Below are 20,441 nucleotides of genomic sequence, written 5' to 3' on the forward strand. Positions count from 1 at the left end.
TGGCTTCCCCATTGACTTGGCTTGTCAGAAGACTGAAAAGCCAATCACATGACCTGGAACACTGCACCTGTCATAAATATGAACCAATTTCAGGCATTCGAATGTAAATCAAATGACCAGGGAGATGCTGCAACAGTCATTAAATGCGAAAAAACGGTCATTAGTCACTAGTTTTTGACTCACTTTTTCACTGTATCTAACTGATAAAGGACCTACAAATGCAGAATTTCTGAAAATACATATTTGAAAATATGAATATCTTCTACTTTAGTACATTTTACTAGTTTTTCAGTAAGCATTTCCTATCTTATTAGAAAATAAGATTCTAAGAATATTCAGCTCAAAGCAGATTTGATTGCTTTATTCCAAGTTCAATAAAACTTCATTTTCAAAGCAAAAAATATCAGCCAAACTTTGTTTCAGTTTCAATTTCAATTACTGAACTGAATCATTTTGAATAGACTAAGGTGTCCTATACCAGGGGTATCAAAGTCAAGGCCCATGGGCTGGATCTAGCCCGTGGGGAGCTTAGATCTGGCCCATGGGGCTGTCCTGGAAACAGCAAAGGACCAGCCCGCAGTGCCTCTGCCAGCGAAAATGGAGTTCAGGAGGACTGCATGTGCCCCCCCAAGCTCCATTTTCACTGGCAGAGGGCTGCAGGAGGCTATCACAGCTGAAAATGGAGCCCAGGAGCCTGTTTTCACTGTCAGAGCACTCGGACTACCACAGGCACCCCTGACATGTCAAGCTGGCCATGGCCACCCTGGTTACTTTCCCCTGCCCCCCCCCCCAGGTCAAACACCACCCTGATGCAGCCCTCAATGAAATCAAGTTTGACACCCCTGTTCTATACCATAGCTACCTAAAAAGATGAATGCTAGAAAATTCAGAATTAAAAAAGGAAGCAATTTCTTTCTAGAGACCCAATTTTATGATTAAATGCATCAGGCTAGAAACTACAGCCAGGTGACTTTGAAGCAGTAATGGGAAGAATGCAATGGCAAAAAAGTCCTGAAAATGGTATTGAGAAAGTTGCATGGGTCTGTCTAAGCTACTGCTAGGATTCAAGATTGACTTGACTCAAATATATAAAATTCACACACACACACCCTAAAGTACAGTGAAATCACACCTATATTCCTTGTCACAAGTAATGAGGGCCAACAATTTAAACTATGTAAAATTTATGAGGAATAAGGTTATGAGATTACTATACACAATGTAAATAATGCTGCTAGAATCAAAGGTTTCTAACTGGCCACAATTGGCCAATGATAGAAGACTAGATACTATTCTATTTATTTTATCAGAAAGCTTCACAATGTATTTTTTATATATGCTGTTGCTCTTACTTTTTGTCTTGCAGAGCAAGGAAATAATATTATACTTACTTTTCATATACAAATTCATCATCTATGCAGAAATAGTGTGTACTTGTACTACCGCTTTTTGGTTTATGGAACAGAATGGCAAAATAAAGACGATCTGAAATTGAAAACAAACAAAAACACCAAAATAGTATTTATAATGAATACAAAGACAATTGTAGAAAATGGGTTGATTTATCTATTTCTTTTTAGCCAAGTTACAACAGCAAAAATAAAAACTTCCATTCAGAATCTGATGATTTCAGGAAATTGTCAACGTAAGTATTAATAACTATTTAATATGGCATACTGTTGATGAACTGTTAAATTTGGATATAAGAAATTCATACCCTGAATTGTCAAAAACAATTCTGACCTGCCTCACTGAAATGACAATCCTTTTCTGTGCAACATTAAAGAAATTATTCACATGAATCATGTGAAAGAATGTTATAATTCAGCTGTATTTATGGCCTGTTTTTGAAATTACTGACATCACTTCCTAACACGTTAGAAATAGAATTATGCAATAAAAGTTTGGTCAAAGGTTAAATCACCAGGTAAGAAACTTGTGAATTTGTAAGTTTCTTTCATCAACAAAGCACTGTTTTGTAAAACTATTCCTGTTAGTATCCATGATACTAACCTTAGGCATGAAAGCCAGATGGGTGAGCTTGGGTCAGTTACTCTCTCAGCTCAGCCTATTTCACCGGGTTGTGGGGAAAATAGGAGGAAGTGTTATGTTATTATATTAGATATGTTTGCTGCCTTGGTTATTTATAAAATATAATAAAGTTGAGGTAAATAGATCTCAACACATTGTTTTGCAATCTTGGCAATTTCCATGCTGGAAACTTTTAGTGCTTCAAAGAATGTTGAAAGTCCACTGCTGGTAGCTACTGCATGTATAGACTGTCTCTTGCAGATGTATTCATGTTGCTTACTCATACACACTAACTACAATGTAACTAAGTTAACATGGTCTCTAAGCAGAGTTGCAGAAAGAGCACAGCCTTGCAACAATTCTATCCTTCCCATGACTAAGAGATCTTAAATTACTACTTTCAGTGACAGTTGTTGGGATTTCTTAAATGGAGGAAAGTCTGGCAGGAAATACAGATTAAAAAATAGTGGCAAAGACATAATTCATCTCTAATTGGTTGGAAAAGCTCTGAAATCTAACTGGGGAAATAACAAAGATGAGAGATATTTTTAAAACTCTCGCAAAGAGAAACTTTTATAAATGGCACAAAAACCAAAACTGTGAACAATGCTAAATTAATTTATTCTGAATAAAAAAAATTCAAGACTGCTTCATGATTTGTTACATTTATTATTTCCATGTAAATATGGTTAAGCATAAGACCATATAAATAAATATTTATTGAAAAACACTTGAGCTTACATATCAGAACCTGTGGAAATCCTAACGAATTCAAAAATGTTGCCCACACTTTAATAAAAATGGCCCAAAAATGTATATGGGCGGGCAAGGAGGCCAGTAGAACACATCACCAACTGCTGTGGGGATTCGCAATTTTGGGAAGTTTTGTGAAACAGAGGAATAGCCCTACAGACACATTCATTCCACTTACTCCAAAGATTTAAAGGGCTTAAGTTCCGGTATAGACAGAGGCAGAAAAGTTCTTTGTTGTGCAACATATCTGCGGGCACCTCTGTTTTGTTTTGTTTTAAACCGCTTGCCCTGCTTCCAAAAAAAAAAAAAAAGCTTGAAAACCCACACCGAACGAGCCTAGTTGGCCGCTCCCCCCCACTTGGCGGAAAACTTCTGCCTGTTCCGTCGGAATTTTAAACGCACCAGAGGTGGGAAGCCATTCTCCACCCCCGCATTTTCTTTAAAGCGCCGCCGTTTGCTTACCTTTAACTAACTCCGCGCAGGAGGGCGAGCGCTTGGCGGGGTTCATCTCCGTTTATCAACATTCAACCGAGAAACCAAAGACTGGGCGAGCAGCACCACAGAGCAGCTGCTGGAAATGGCTGCTTGCGGAGGTCGCTGCTGACTTTTGCAGCCTCGGTCAGAAACTCCTAAATCTCTCTCTCTCCCTCCCTCCTCGGAGTTCTAACCGCAGCGTCCCTACTCTTGCTTCCAAGTGTGTGTGTGGGGGGAGAAAGCAGCCTTTCCCCGGGCCAACTCGAACGCCGGGGCGAGGGGCACTCCGGAAAAAGGAGCCACAATCTTCTAAGCGTTTCCCCCTCTGGGTTTACTGCAGCTCCCTCCTTCAACAGGCAACTTCGAGAGGGCCGCCAGTTCTTCCCGCGCGCCTTCTCGTGCTCCCCGCGTCGCTCATTTCTTCGGCCCAAAGAGCAATTCCCAAATACCGGCCCGCCGCGCCTCCCTGCAAAGGGGCCTTTAAGAGCGCGCGCCCGGCGTCCCTGCTGGCTTCTCCGAACGCGGCTCCGGCTCCTCCGCTTCTGCCAAAGGCGCCGACTACACTTCCCCAACAATCATTAACGCGTCCCCCTCCTTCAGCCAAGGAGGCAGCTCTCTAAAGCTTCGCACCGAGCAGCGGCCATTGGCTGGCGAAGGAAGCAGAGCCCCTCCTTGCCAACCACTGGCCACTGCCACCTTCGCACTGCAACCAAGGGCCTTTTGCCCAGTCTAGGAGCCTCCCTGAAACCTCGGGCTGGCCTAGTTCCTCGTGGGAGGAATGGAAGATTTTGGTCACTGCCTGGCCTCCGGTTTTTGTTTTTCCTGGCCGCTTTGTGTCTTTCTCGTGCCATTCTGACAGAAAACTAGACCGGCTCCACCACAAACATGCTTAGCAACACACCATCGCGTGTGGAACCAGGCCGAATTGTAAAGACACTTGAAAAAAGATCACAAAAATGATCTTAAGTCTCAAGCACCACAAGCACTTTCTGCATTTTTTTGTTAGTCATACTAAGACACCCACTTGATTTCAAACCTTGAACAAGCACTGGTACATCGGATATAAAAAAGTGCTAGATATTCTATTAAAAAATTACTTATTTTTCAGAGGCCTTTATAGGGGGAAGACAAATGGGGAAATTTGTTTGTTTACAACTCTCTAACAACTAATCAAACAAGTAAATTGTTTGCATTTAAGATTACATCTGAGCAAGAACTGTTAGTAAACCAGCAATGGGCAGGCTCAAGCCCTATCTGCAGAATAAGGTCAATAATCATCCTAATCTTACAGGTAAAGTTTTTGTAATTATACCACAAAGGGCTCTAAACTTTCATATTAAGAGCATAATACAAAATAATTATTTGGCCTGCAGTGCAAATGTCATAGTTGTATAGAATAGTTCATAACAGATTCAATGAGCTGTAAGCCATAATCATCACAATTATGACAAATCACGGCTTGAACTATCTTGCTTTGCATGTAATGAGTCTATCTCATATATTAGTTTTATCTTTTAAGTTGCATTACTGAAATAAATGAACTTTTGCACGATATTCTAATTTTTTGAGTTTCATCTGTATATTTAGGCAAGAAAAACCAAATGCACAGGTAGAGAATAGATGGTACCTGACTCAACAGTAGTAACTGTGAGAGGGATCTTGGAGTCCTAGTGGACAATCACTTAAATATGAGCCAGCAATGTGCTGCAGCTGCCAAAAAAGCCAATGCAATCCTAGGCTGCATTAACATAGAGGTGGAATCAAAATCACAAGAAGTGCTAGTACCACTTTATAACGCTCTGGTAAAACCACACTTCAAATAATGCATTCTGTTCTGTTTGCCACTATATAAAAATATGTTGAGACTCTAGAGAAGAGTGCAGAGAAGAACAATAAAGATTAGCTAGGGGGCTAGAAGCTAAAACATACAAAGAATGGAATTGGGTATGTCTAATTTAATGACAAGGACTATGGGTGATATGAAACCATTATTTCAATATCTAAGGAGAAGAGGAGGTCAACTTATTCTCCAAACCACCTGAAAGCAGAACAAGCAGCAATGGATGGAAACTAATTAAGCAGAGAACCAATATTGAACTAAGGAGAGAAATTTCCTGACAGCACAATTAATCAGTGGATTGACTTGCTTCCAGAGGTTGTGCATGCTCCAACACTGCAGATTTTTAAAAAGAGATTGGACAATCATTTGTCTGAAATGTTACAGCATTTCCTGCTCAAGTTGGGGTTGGACTAGAAGACCTCCAAGGTCCCTTCCAACTGTTATTCTGTTAATATTTAATTCAATAATTCAGATAGATGGGGGACATACAGAGAAATGTACTGAAGATCACCAAGATTGGTATGGGAAATGGTGATTTTAAGGAATAATGAAGTATGTAAAATTCCCTTTTATTTCAATGTAAAGATTAACATTGATTACATTAACTTTTATAAAATGGAGTGTTCTGTATGTGTTCTGTATTTCAGATAATGTGTATATAAATCTTACCCCAGAATATCCAGAAGGAAATAATTATCAAAATTTATCATTATCAAAATTGATCATTCAGAAAGTTACAGAATAAAATAATGTAAACCTCCTTGCTTTGGTTACATTGTAACTCATTGTGTGTTTCAATGAACACTAAATATTGAAGAGATCTGACCTGCAAAAATTAAGATGACCAGTAGATGGCAGCATAATGTTAACATTTTTTAAAAATGTTTATTGCCATCTGGTGGTCATCTGATTTTTTGCAGAAAAATTTTTATTCATTTTGTGTAATACAGTTAGTCCTCGACTTACAACCACAATTAAGCCCAAAATTTCTGTTATGAGACATTTTTTGCCCCATTTTACAACCTTTCTTGCCACAGTTAAGTGAATCACTTCAGCTGATAAGTTAAAAGCGTGATTGTTAAGTGAATCTGGCTTCCCCATTGACTTTGCTTGTGAGAAGGTTGTAAAAGGTGATCACATGACTCCAAGACACAGCAATGGTCATAAATATGAACCAGTTGCCAAGCATCTGAATTTTGGTCACAAAATCATAGGGATGCTGCAAAGATTATAACTGGAAAAAAAGTCCTGTCATATTTTTCAGTGCCATTTTAACTTTGAATGGTCACTGAACAAACTGTTGTAAGTAAAAGATTATCTATAGTGGGAGAAAAAAACTGGATGTCGTCAGAGTTCCACAAAAAATTGTTTAAAATAATGCTTTTAAAATTCTGCATAGGTTTATCATGTACTTCTCATTATTTAATAATCTAGTAGGCAATAATCCTTAAATGCAAAAAATTATTGTATATTTATTTTTTATGCCTGAGGCTTTCTTCTGTTTCAAAAAAGTGATATGGTAATAAGTTAGTTACAACACACTTAAGATGCTAAGTGTAGAATGTGAAAGAATTTCAGGGGGCAAATTTAAAAAAAAACCACTCAGATTTTTTAAAAAATCTCTTAATATACCTATTACTGTTGTGGGAAGTACACTCCAAAAGGACAGTGTCAGAAACCTCACAGCACCAGAAACTCAACAGAGCCAAGAGACTCAAGCCAGTCCTTCTTTAAGAAAACCTAAAAGGAAAATCCCAGCCGGAAAAGCCATTAACATTCTGTTACTAGAAGTAACAAAGTAAACTGAAAGTCTGGGCTACTGCCAAAGGCTAGTATTAGGAATAAAAAAAAAAACTAGACTATGAGGCAGAATCCTGACAGTACTCAAATCAACTAAAAATAATTCAGCTGGAACTCCCCTTTTCCTCTTTCCTGGCAGAATTAACCCCCAGGATAGAAAAAAACAAAGCTTCAGGGACAGGATTAACCCACTAAGCAGGAAGACAGAACCAAAAGCAACCACCTTAACTAAAGGCACACACAAATGTCATCAAACTTCAAAGGGAGAATGGGTATAAAAATCCATAAACTTCAAAGGGAAAATGGGTATAAAAATCATAAACTTATCATGCCACTCTGCTTGCAAGCCAGGAACACTGAAGCTGTGTCACTTTTTGCTTCTTGCCTTCCTACATTAAAATAATTCCACTTTCTGGCAGCTGACTTCTGCATCCATTTCTTCTCACCTCTGTGGTATGTCCCAGCTGGGAATGAACTCAGGAAATTTCTTCCAACACTATGAAACAAACTCAGTAATAAGAAAAAAGATCCACAAGAAGAAAGTAAAAATGAGAAAAGAGAGTGAGCGGAATGAGAAAGGGCAAGGGGAAAAGAACAGAAATCAACTAGAAGTGTAAGACCTAAATATAAATGAAATGATAGAAGAAGTAAAGATGTCATCAATTAACATAAATGTATTGAACTCCCCTATGAAAAGGATTTTTTTTTACAAAATTGCAAAAATTAAAATTGGAATTTTGTTGTCTTTTAAAAGTACACCATAACATCGCAGTTGAATGCCAGAGAACTTCCAAATTCTGCACTTCTCAGATATGACATATTTCTTCAGAAAGATCAAATTTTGCTCCTCTCAGTAATACAATAGGGCTAGGTTTGCATCCAGATACAGCAAGACATGAGGCACATGCTACAAGGCATAGCTAGGCAAAGTCCAAAGTCCAACCAATCAAAGTCCAACCAAAGTCCAACCAATCCAAGGAAGGAAGAAATTAGAAGCTGTGTAAGCCTTGCCATAGTTTAGGTGACTGTTGTCTGTGCAAAGCCACTTGGAGTAACCTTTGTCCGCTGACAGTTACATGAAAAGTCGGATGAGCTTTGTCACTATTAAATGAAAAGCTTTTGAATTTCACATGGATGACAGCCAATATAGAATAGCATGAAATGTGATCGCTATATCTTTGACCTCCTTTCTTTCAGAAAAAGAAAAGATCAAGCTACTACTGCAGACAGATAATACTACATAATTTGAGGGGAATACCTGGCTTTCTTAAAAGGCAAGGTGTTAAAATACAAAGATTCCTGAAAGAATGCATCTGTCTTTACACAAAGGGAAAAAACAGTCCAACCTGTCAAAAACAGCACCACAGAAAACAGATTAGGACACAAATTAAAATAGGGAAGAAAATGGTAAGTGAGCACCTGTCTATCTTAAGAGTTCAAAATCACCAGGACCAGATGGATTACACCCCAAGGTGTATCTAGCAAATGTGATCTCAGAACCACTGAACTATATCTTTCAAAGTTCCTGGGGCACCGGAAAACTGCCAGAGGACTGGAAAAGAGCTGATGTAGTTCCCATATTCAAACAAGGAAAAAAAAATAGATCCAGGAAAACTATAAACCCATCAGCCTGACCTCAATACCAGGGAAAATTCTGGAAAAGATAATCAAACAACACACACAGAAGCAAACAAAGTAATAACCAAAAGCCAACATCGGTTTGTCAAAAATAGATCATGCCAGGTTAATCTTATTGCATTCTTTGACAAAGTGACAAAATTAGTGGACCAGAATGCTGTCAATATAATTTATTTGGACTTCAGTTAGGCATTTGACAAAATAGATCATAACCTACTACTTGATAAAATAGAAAAATATAGGTTAGACAGCATCACCACCAGATGGATTCATAACTGGCTGACCAACCGCACTCAACATGTAGTCCTCAATGGAACTGCATCTACATGGAGGGAGGTAAGCAGTGGCGTGTACCCCAGGGTTCTGTTTTAGGCCTAGTACTCTTCAACATATTCATCAGTGATTTGGACAAGGGGATAGATGGGGAACTCATCAAATTTGCAGATGACAGCAAGCTAGCAGAAATAGCCAATGCTCTGGAAAATAGGCTTAAGATATAGAAGGATTTTGACAGACTTGAACATTGGACGCTATCTAACAAAATGAAATTCAATGGTGAAAAAATTAAGGTGCTACATTTAGGCAAGAAAAACAAAATGCACAGGTACAGTATATGTGGTACCACCACCAATAGTGGTGACTGTGAGAGGGATCTTGGAATCCTAGTGGACAATCATTTAAATATGAGCCAGCAGTGTGCTGCAGCTTCCAAAAAAGCCAACACAGTTCTAGCATAAACAGAGGGATAGAATCAAGATCACGTGAAGTATTAATCTCACTTTATAATGCCTTGGTAAGGCCACACTTGGAATACTGCATCCAATTTTGGTTGCCACAGTGTAAAAAAGATGTTGAGACTCTAGAAAGAGTGCAGAGAAGAGTAACAAAGATGATTAGGGGACTGGAGGCTAAAACATATAAAGAACGGTTGCTATAACTGGATATGTCTAGTCTTACGAAAAGAAGGACTGGGGTGACCTGATAGCAGTGTTCTGATATCTCAGAGGCTGCCACAAAGAAGAGGCAGTCAAGCTATTCTCCAAAGCTCCTGAGGGGTAGAACAAGAAGTAATGAGTGGAAACTAATCAAGGAGAGAAGCAACTTAGAACTAAGGAGAAATTCCCTGATAGTTAGAACAATTAATCAGTGGAACAACTTGTCTCCAGAAGTTTTTAAAAAGATGTTGGATAACCATTTGTCTGAAGTGGTGTACGGTTTCCTGCCTAAGTAGGGGGTTGGAATAGAAGACCTCCAAGGTTCCTTTCAACTCTGTTATTCTATTCTATTCTATTCTATTCTATTCTATTCTATTCTATTCTATTCTATTCTATTCTATTCTATTCTAAGAATTCTTCTAAGAATTCTGAAAGATTAAGCTCATGCAGTCAAAGGTACATGTTGTGAATCTGGAAATTTTGCCCCAGAGGGCTGGTCACTAGAATGAAAGAGTCCATCACAAACACGGATATCTGCTTGTTCTTCATTGCCTAAGTTGGACATAACATAGGGCACACCATCTTAAAGCAAGGTACCAACCTAGTCTGTTCCATATTTTCAACTATTTCTTAATCGCTAACATCACTATTCTTGTTTCACAGCTTCAGTATGGTTTATATATAATAACTGTTCTAAATTACATACCACAGCCTGATGGTCAAGATATATACAGTATAGTTTAACTCTGACTTATTGACTAAACCACAGTGACTGTTACACACTTAATGCTAAGTCTTGGTTTACAAAGTACAATGATTAGATACATGTATCATGCAAAGGAAAAATCAATCAAATCTGTTATAGTTAGTATTCAAGCTGTTAATGCTACAAAACAGTGGTTTAACTCGGGTGTCAAACCTGATCACATCGCAGGCTGTATTGTGACATTTCTTGCCTTTGTGGAGCCGGCGTGGGTGTGGCCTGTGGGCCACCAGTTTGACAGGCCTGGTTTAAAAGCTTTAATAGCTACAATCATAGTATATATGTCAAATATAGGTAGACTTCTAAAAGTGTAACAACTGTCCTGTTTAGGGACCATCTGAAGTTACAGTTACAGTGTAACTTTATGACCAGTCCTTGCATCTATCACTATTGCAGTTATGGTCCTCACACTTACAACCCTGCCCATTATCATGTGATCTACATTCAAGTGCTTGGCAATCAGTGGGCATTTAAAATAACAAGCTGCACTCACATGTCTTAGTTAATAACTCATGGTGACTTGCTTAATAGAACCAAATGAAAAAGATATTGTAAATCCATCATGGACATATGATACTTTGTTTAGCAATCGTAGTGTTTAGCAACAGAGTCCTTGATCCCAATTATGCTGGTTACTAAATGAGAATTATCTGTAATTAAAACATTGATGAAATCCTACTCATAAAGCATATTTTATTTCTTTGTAATATGTTTATTTCTTTACTAAAATAACTCATTCAAATTTAAAATTAACTTCTTTAAATTCAATACACAAGAAGGAGAGTGCTGCATCTTTGTAAATCAATTATCAATATTTTCAGAGTAATAACTGCAGTTAGAGAGTGTTTAATGTTTCATGAAAAAGCTTTGCAATAATCAAAACAGACAATGCAGAGCAATTTCCTTGAATAATGGAATACTTTGTATTAAGTAATGGTAAATGTGCATTTACAACATAACTTAGACTCAATATTGTGTGCACTTAACAGTAAGCAAACAAGAGTTTATGGGCCCTATTTCTGAATTAACAATCCATGGGATTGCTAGTTTATATTAGTTTTCCTGAGGGCCAATATGGCTATTAGATGTTTAGAAAATTCTGCACTCATCAGAATGATTAAAAAAAGATGTTGTGATTTCACAAAGATGAAATAACAGGTCTGGAGGCTAAATCGTACAAAGATCAGCTAAGGGAACTAGGCACGTTAAACCTAATGAAGGTAGGGCTCAGGGGAACATGATCGTAGTCTTTCAATACTTGAGTGGCTGTCATAGGGAAGAGGGAAGAGTTATTCTCCAAGCACCTGAGGACAGGACAACAAGCAATGGGTGGACATTCATCAGAGGGAGATTCAAACTGGAAATAAGGAGAAATCTCCCGACAGTAAGAACAATTAAAATCAACAGAATTTTAGTTCAATTGCTACAGGTTTTCAAATGACTGGACAGTCATTTGTCTCAGATGATATAAAGACTCCTGCCTTGGACAGGGGGATGGACTAGGAGTCCTCCAGCATCCCTTCTGATTCTATGACTTTAAGATCCACAAGCTTTTGCAGCTCTCTTGCAACTTTACCAAATTTAATTCAGCCATTTTCTTTTGTTACTAATGGGCATTGTTAGTTCAATGCACATGCTCGCCACTTTTAAGATGCTGAAAAAAATCCCCATCACCTGCAATAAAATCCATTCTCCCACTCTTATCTTGCCCTGATTTCTGGTAGGAGATCCTGAAATACAGACCTATAAAATTTAGTGAAAACATTTCTATTTATTTTAATACATACTCTATTTCAAATTGGAACAAATGGCATCAATGCTCTGGCATAATAGCAGGCTTACTCTATTGGATTTTCAGATAAAAGGGACCTTTTGTGCTAAGTTCTAACAATGTAGTTCTCTAATGTAACAGGCCAACTAAGAAACAATCCAAATCTATAATTCCCCACATTCTGAGTATCTTACTTTGCTCCAGAAACTGACCCCAGCCCATTTTACCTACCCCATTTACTTATAGGAGAGTGCCCTGATGGCGAACCTATGGCATGCATACCACAGGTGGCATGCAGAGCCATTTGTGTGGGCACGTGAGCCCCAGCCAGACTTACCACACTGCACATGCGCGTGCCTCCTAGCTGATTTTTGGGCCGTTTTCAGTATCCCAGAGGCTCAAGGGAAGACTTTGCAGCCTTGTGAGGCCAAAAAATGGACCTTCTGGAAATACCGGAAGTGCCCGTTTTCAGCCTCCGGAGAGCTTCTGGAGCCTGGGGAAGGCCGTTTTTGCCCTCCCGGGGGCTCGAGGGAAGCCTCTGAGGCCTTTGGAGGCCGAAAGTGACAAAACGGGCCCATTTTTCAGCTTCCAAAGGCTGCAGAGGCTTCCCTCGAGCCCCCGGGAAGGCAAAATGATCTCCCCCAGGCTCCAGAGGCCCTCTGGAAGCTGAAAGCGGGCACTTCCGGTGTTTCCGGAAGGCCCGTTTTTCAGCCTCCTGAGGCTGCAGAGGCTGCCTTTGAGCCTCTGGGAGGGTGCAAAAGGCCTCAAATGGGCAGAAAATCAGCTGGGACATGCACAGTGCAGGTAAGGGGGTGGGGGATTGGTGTTGTCTGTGCATGCGCAGGGGAGGCGAGGCACATTGCATTGTGGGTGCCGGCGTGCATGCACTCTTTCAGCACACCACAACAAAAAGATTCGCCATCACTGGAATAGTGATTTTGATTGCTTAATCTGAAGTAGATCATGAACCCGAGCCCAATATGGTTTAGTGGTTAAAGTTCTTATTTCAAATCCATCTGGGCCCTTAGTCCATTGTAACTTTTCAAACCAATGTTCTGATCACCCTTTTGTTTATTAAAAAAACGTTCTTAAATTTGTAGTTAAAACTTTTTTCTTTAGGATTGAAGGAAACTCACTCACTGCTGTAAAACCTGTTGATTCAAAGGTGACTAATAGCTAAAAAGCAGATAGCAAGCAATTTCTGCAAACATAAAAAAAAAGAAACGTGCAAACCCTAGTGCTGACCATGGTTTGAATGAAGATGGCTTTCCCTCATTTCCCTGAGCTCTAAACCCACAGGATGCCACTGTCTTGCTGTGTCCCTATGAGAAGCACTTGTGGGCAACTTCATATCTTTTCCTTGTCTGGGCAGGAATTAGGAAGAGCTGGCCTACTCACCAGCTCTTAACTCTGTCAGTTGTCAATTCTGTTACCATTTCTTCCCTGGAAATACTTCACCACCATACATTCTGTAAAATATCTGGATCCTGATTAAGGCCCAAGCCCAGAGATGACTCTGCAAAGTCCAATCAAGTTCACTCGTTTATTTGTTTACACCTAATAGACAGAATCTTGCCCAACTAAAGCTAGCTACTTAACCTTCTAATTTATATAACCAGATATAACCAGAGGGATTATAAAGTGTGGCTATCTTGAACCCCCCTCTCCTCCCACCAGCTTGGGACTGCACAGTCTCTTAATTCAGGCATTTCTCTGGGAAAGCTGTGTATTGCCAATACTTTCCTTCACTGTTCCTCCAGGTGTACATTCTATTATATCCCTTCTATAAATAGCCATGATTTGCTTAACCACTCAGAGTTTTCTCTATAACCAGATGGTCAAAGATGTATAATTTGAAAACAATTATGATCACTTTTCATGAAAATGAATGTATTAAAAATTGATCCATTGAGAGACCATTCATATAGAAATCAATACTAAATTTTGGATAAAATAAAAACAAAATCTTGGGTGACTTTCTCTTTGGGATAGCCAACAACACCTTATTGGTTTCAGCATCTTCAACGAATAGTATAGTTCAAAAGGAACTGCAAAAACCAAGGTGGATTTGACTAAATTTGGAAAACTTGTCAACAAAATTCAGAACATCTGTTGAGGCTCTTACATGACAACTGATTTATAACAATGGGCATATCAATGGAAGATAAGAATCAAATTTAATGTGAATATGACATTAAAGAAAACTGGTACAAGATTCCCTCCACTTAGTATATAACTCCATTGCTGACTGTCCAATACATAATACTTACTAACAATATTGCACTTAGTGGCAATGTTTTCAAGCTCAATAATTGTAGAAGGTGATTCACCATAAAATGATTTTTCTTTCCTGAGAGCTGTTTTTCTATTAAATATTACTTAGCCTTATATTTCTACAAAGTATACAGAGTACACTAGTTCTCTATGTGACAACAGCTATTATTTCTCTATATGATAACAGCTGTCAGGAAATGTTATGCTTTTTACTAGAAATTACATGAAATTGATTCTTTAGAACCAGTGGTGGGCTGCAAATTTTTAGCAACTGGTTCTCTGCCCTAAAAACTGGCTTGGTGGGCATGGCTGGGGGGACATGTCATGTGACTGAGTGGGCGTAGCCAACTCTATGTCCTGTATGGGACAGGCAGGATTGGGGAGGGAATCCAGGGGTCTCCATTGGAGGGGGGGCAGGAGGAAAGAAAGATCCAACCTCTGTGTGTGTGTGTGTGTGTGTGTGAGAGAGAGAGAGAGAGAGAGAGGGAGAGAGAGAGAGAGAGAACACCACCACCAGCCCTGATATAACTCTCCCAGATTGGATTGGATCCCTCTCTCTCTTATTGACTCAGACACACACACACACACACACAAAACTTTTGGCAGGTTCAGAAAGTCCGCCAGGCCCAACATGTTGCAGACGCCCCTCACCTCTTTGCCTGGCTCACGTTCTCCCTCCCCAGTCTAGCTTGGCGAAGGTGGCATGAAGCTTACATTGCTCTTCCCAAGCATGCTGTCGGTGAGGCTGGGCCCCAGTGAGGGCTGGTTTTTTGCCTTGCTTTGTCTGACTAGGGGAAAACCGACAGGAGCCTGGGGAGGAAGCCTGCATCAAGCCAGACTGGGAAAGCTGGCTGCGAGAGGAAGAGAAGCTGGGTGAGCTGGACCCAGACGCTTCCCGAGTCCCCTCATCCCAGAAGTAGCAACCTCACTCTCTCTCTTCTCTGCTAGCCCCCTTCTTTGCACAAGATTGCCCAGCACCAGAGACAAAGAGGGAGAAGGGGCAGCGGCAGCCGCTAGCATTCAGGGAAAAGTGCCACACAAATATGGGAGCACACAGAAACGCCGCCCACTTCTCCCTCTCCATTGCTGGGTGATCCCATGTGAAGAAGGGGGCTAGCAGAGAGGGGAAGAGTGCGAGGTTGCTGCTTCTGGGACGAGGGGACCCAGGACATGTCTGGATCTGGCTCACCTGGCTTCTCTTCCTCTCACAGCCAGCTTTTTTGAGCCGTTTTCAGGACATTTTCAGAATGTTTTTGGGGCCGATTTTGGAACTGCACAGAATCAGAACAATCGGTTCGGGTGAACTGGTCCGAACTAGCAGTAGCCCACCTCTGCTTTAGAACAAGGGCGTCAAACTTGCAGCTGGCGGCCAGATGCGTATGCATTGGCCACGCCCATCCCTGGTTTAGTGAAGGGGAAAAAAGTAATGATACGTTACATGACAACATGACGTGATTTTGACACCCCTGCTTTAGAAGAATAGTAGACAGTAAGGCATGGGAGTATGCATCAATGTAAACAATGACTCTGTGGTGTAAAAAACACAATATGGAATTTAATCTGGAAGCTATTTATGGACTATAATTCTACATATGGGTTTACACTGCATCCAAAGTGTGGATTTTTCAATGTAAGTCATTGAAGTATTTCTTTTAGTAAGGATAGGACTTAATTATAATAAAATTTCTCTTTATTTCTTCTGATTTCTTCTGATTATTGATATAATTTCAATAATAGTTCAAACTGATATTTTATCTTTATATGTAGTATTAATCTAATGCTACTTTGAAAATTATTGTCAATTTTATACAGCCTGTAAATATATATTTTTATTTATTTATTTTCTATCTGGTTGTATTTTTAAATAACTGTTAAAATAAAATGGAAAATAAATAGTCTATGGTAATGGCTTATGGTAGTATTATTTTTCAAGGTTGCTTATGCTTCTCAAATATTGTAATTACTATTGCATTGTAATTAACATTATCTCTATGCCTCTTTAGATAACTTCTCTTTTACATTTTTCCTGCTTTCTATGTCTTACGCATTACAAATCTGCATAAGTAAACCACAAAGCTTCTGATTCAGACTTCCAGCTCCTCTGTCCATATAATAATAATAAAATGAAGAAAGCGTGGATAATTGATGTGACAATACCAGGGGACAGTAAAATAGAAGACAAAGAATGGGAGAAGATCACAAAGTAACAAGAACTGAAAAGATGAAGTGAAAAGATTATGGCATAAACTAGCTGTGTTGGTCCCAGTGGTGTTTTGCACACTTGGTGTCATATCAAAAAATCTTGGAGGACACTTAGAAAATCTGTAAATTTAACAAAAATTTCCACCTGTCAATTACAAAAGGCCATAATGTTTGGATACATTACAACTTCTTAGACCTAAGTTTTTGAGAAGAATTTTAGAATATAACGTGTATGAAGGTCAACACCAGCTAAAGAACCAGCTATTATTTCATATTATTGTATGTATAATAATACGGTAATAGTAATAATAATTTATTAAACTTGTATGCAACTTTCAATGACTTACAACAATAATTAAATAATAATTAAATAATAGCTTCTCAAAGCATATATTACTGAATTTGGGTACATGGAGCATATATTGTACACATATTACGTATGATTGATTATCTGCCATTTTGTATTTATCACTGTCTTTCTAAAAATAGTTTATATATTCTTGTGAGCAGCTGTTGATGGTGAATATTTCTGTGGCACCATGACTGATATAATACTGCACTATTAAAATATTGAGTTCCTGCACTGAAACTCCAGATTAACTCTAGACTAATCCAGACTGAAGAGTTGTTCTGTCAAAGCAGTCCTTCAGAATGAATTATTTAATCTTTTATAGGACAGATTTGCCAAGTACATTTCAACACACACACACGTGTATTACAATTCTCTTCTGTCTAGTATCTTTACAGAGGTAGTGACTACTATGTTATTTATATGAATAGATAGCTCCCTGTCAAACCAGGTTACATTCTGAAAATATAGTATTTCTCTCTAAGAATTATTGTAAAGCAATTGTAAATCTTTTAGTATAAATATCTATGGTGAAGCTGCATGTCACTAAAAGTTTTGAAATCTGAATAGAGGTTTTTCAGCCATAATATAGCAGAAGAAACAACAGTCAAACATGTCTTTTTAAAAATTAAGGGCTTGTAAAGGACCATTCCTTCAGATGCTTGAGAAATACTTAATGATATAAAATTGGTGATTTCTGGTATGAAATGGCTGCTTCACACCTTGAAGTAAGCCATAATTGTAGTTTGATTTGGGGTTAAGTGATAAAAGAACCTAACCATTGACAGTGATGTGTGAGCCTAGCCAAATGCAGCTTTTGCTCAATAAGAGGCACCACAGTTAGGATGCAACTTATTTTCCATTGCAAAAACTTGGAACTAAAAAGGTTTCAAAATAGATCTGATTTGACTATGAATACAATACAATAAGTCTTGTTTTAATTAACACATAGTAAATAATAGGGTGCACGTATTTTTTAATTATAGTAGTAAAATTATGATGGCATGCTACACTATGACGAAGCTGTTGCGTGACTATGAAAAAACATAATCTTCATTAACAACCAATACATGAAGCTGATATGTGGATCAGAATTACAATATATACAGGCTTTAAGAACTTTGGAAAAGGAAAACGAGACTAAAATATAGTTAGGATTTTGCTAAAATATAGTTAGGATATTGCTAGTTGCCTTCTTTATTTTACTAGCTGTAATATAGCTGTTGAATTTGCATGCAATATTCATAATATATATATTTCCTTTTATATTATTGCCAGTTATAATTCCTTTTAATTTTATTAAAAGTTAAAGATTAACTGTTAAAAACTGATTTCAAGGGGGGCAAGGGTAAATGTCATAAAACCTCATAAGAATACAAGAATAATGTTTTTCTTGAGTATTTTTTTTCTGTTCAAGTGTAATAATCTAGTCTGGACTGCTTTTCTCTACACATGTTTTTTAAATCAAGATTCAGAGCAATACTGAGTTTACTCTTGGGCCCTGGTCAGATTAAATCCAGCCAACTTGAACTTGGTTTAAATAATTTAAATTACCAAGAAAAATGAAACAAATAATTTTGTGCATTTTCTAACAAATAGTGATCCTAATTGAAAACATACCAAGTTACAGAGTTTATGCATAATTCAAAACCTCCAGCAATGTAGTTTAAAAAACTTTGCAACAAGGAATTTATATTTTAAGAAAAAAACAATTGCAAATTGTCTTTAGACATATAAAAATAATTTACTCAAAACTTAACTTTAGTGACAGTATGGCAATAAAACAGGCAGATGATTCTCTTAGAAAGTGGGGTTATATAAATTTCAGGCTAGTCTTTCTTTTGGTAAACATATCTGAAGGAAGTTGATTGACTTGAAAACTGAAACCAAAATCATTCTTTCAGTTAAAGAGCCATAATCTAGGGGTCTGGCCACAATGGTCACCATTTCCCTGGAGTTGAATCCAATCATATAGAAACTAAAGATAGTTTTTCCTTTCCTTATTTTTTCAGCAGCTTTTTAAGTCCATTTAATCATTCATAACAACCTGGAGAATTTCTGTATTTTAGAATGGATAGAATGGATTGAGATCTAGTGAAGGGATCTGTTGCTAAAAGAGGAACTTCAGGTAACAAAAAGCCCTTTCTCTGATATGAAATACCTTCATTTAGGCCTACAATTTTCACTCTGAGGCCTACTCTGCCTTTTGGTTTACCTTCTTGGACAAGAGGAATCATGATGATGTAAAGCTGTTCAATACCACAGACAATACTGCTACCCTACAAAAAGAGCTTGACTATGTATCAGAATGGTCAAACAAATGGCAACTTCAAATCTCAACAAATAAATGGGGCCTCTAGGTAAGAACAGAATGAAAAAGGGAGTATAGAGCTCCCCAAAATAAACAAACTCCCATGGTCACAATTGTAACACATAGATAACAGACACCCACTGTAGGTTTTAATTTAAATGATCTGAACAGTCAAAGCTGTTGATTCAGGTGGGTTGTTTTTTTTTGGTCCCAATCTATGTTAGTGAATAATACATTGGAAATCATTATGGTGTCTAGTCTTTCACAGTATCTGTGCCTTATGCATCCATCAACTTTTTTTCATTTAGCTTTTACAGAGAAAAGTCATAACTACAGGAAACTACTTTTGACATGCCAGGTGGGATTGTTCCCTCAACCCCTCCTCACACCCCCCCCCCCCAAAAAAAAATCCCTGGAGATCTCCTCAGGCTAAATGAATGTTCTCAAATCATCACTAATCAACATAACATAGTTTTCCAGGAAATTGCCTCTGGACATCTCTTTTCTTGTCTCAATAGAGATAACAAAACCATAGTGCAAATACTTGAAAAAGATGGGCACAGGACAGTTCAAGTAGAAGCCTTAAGAAGGTCTGGCAAAATTTCATCCTCTCCCTTTCCCATCTCTTCCCCCACCGTGATCAACATTTTTTTAAAATTTAACAGAGAAAATAATTTTGCTATTGCATTTTTACATTTTAAATTTTTTAATATTAATTAAAATTAATATTTGCACTGTGATGAATTGCATTTCACAGATTATACATTAAGTTTATGTAAGACACAAAATATTTGATAATATGAAGGTTACAAAATATATATTAAATTTAAAATGCAAAGAACAGAAAGCTGAGAAAGAAGCCACTAAAGCTGTCTATTTATAAATCCAAGCAGTACAATGTTTTCTAGCATATTTCCCATCACATTTTTAACACAACTCAACAATAACAATGGAACAATTGGCAAAACAATCTAGATGTCATTTTCATCAATTACTTTTAATGCCAAAACAGTATTGAATCATAAAAGATTTTTGCAAAACAAGAGCCAGGAAAATAGACGCATTCAGCAAAAAATAAAAAGTATTGTTTCCCTCTCTACTCGAATACCAATCCTGCCGAAGAAAGTAGCACAAGAAAAAGTGAAAGAAACGCTCGGCCTTTTCAAACTGCATCTTCACGCCTGAAGCATTTAAATTATTTTCCAAGGTTTGACCTGCAATTTGGGTAATATACGATCTGAGTATTACGGTAACCTTATGTTTTCCTCAGACAATTACAGCATTCCCCGCCCCCCCAGAG

General features: G+C 38.1%; 1 protein-coding gene across 20 annotated transcripts in view; it reads right to left on the reverse strand.

Moving 5' to 3' along the window:
* Positions 1-20,441, reverse strand: part of CDC14B (cell division cycle 14B) — a 64,655-nt gene that overhangs the window by 43,351 nt on the left and 863 nt on the right. For 11 of the 20 annotated variants that reach the window (XR_015748078.1, XR_015748080.1, XR_015748084.1 and 8 more), the window contains exon 2: positions 1,392-1,485. Coding sequence is in view for 15 of the 20 variants with exons in the window: in XM_026674342.2 (XP_026530127.2) it covers positions 1,392-1,485 (94 nt within the window). In the remaining 5 variants the exon portion in view is untranslated. Of the gene's footprint in view, positions 1-1,391; positions 1,486-3,246; positions 4,081-20,441 lie in introns of those variants that run through there. The other 9 variants (XR_015748082.1, XM_087957932.1, XM_087957929.1 and 6 more) reach the window with 7 other exon arrangements.

This window comes from Notechis scutatus, chromosome 2 (assembly GCF_049901735.1).
Source record: "Notechis scutatus isolate UNSWTSFEM ecotype Mainland chromosome 2, rNotScu1.2, whole genome shotgun sequence".
Taxonomy (NCBI): Eukaryota; Metazoa; Chordata; class Lepidosauria; order Squamata; family Elapidae; genus Notechis; species Notechis scutatus.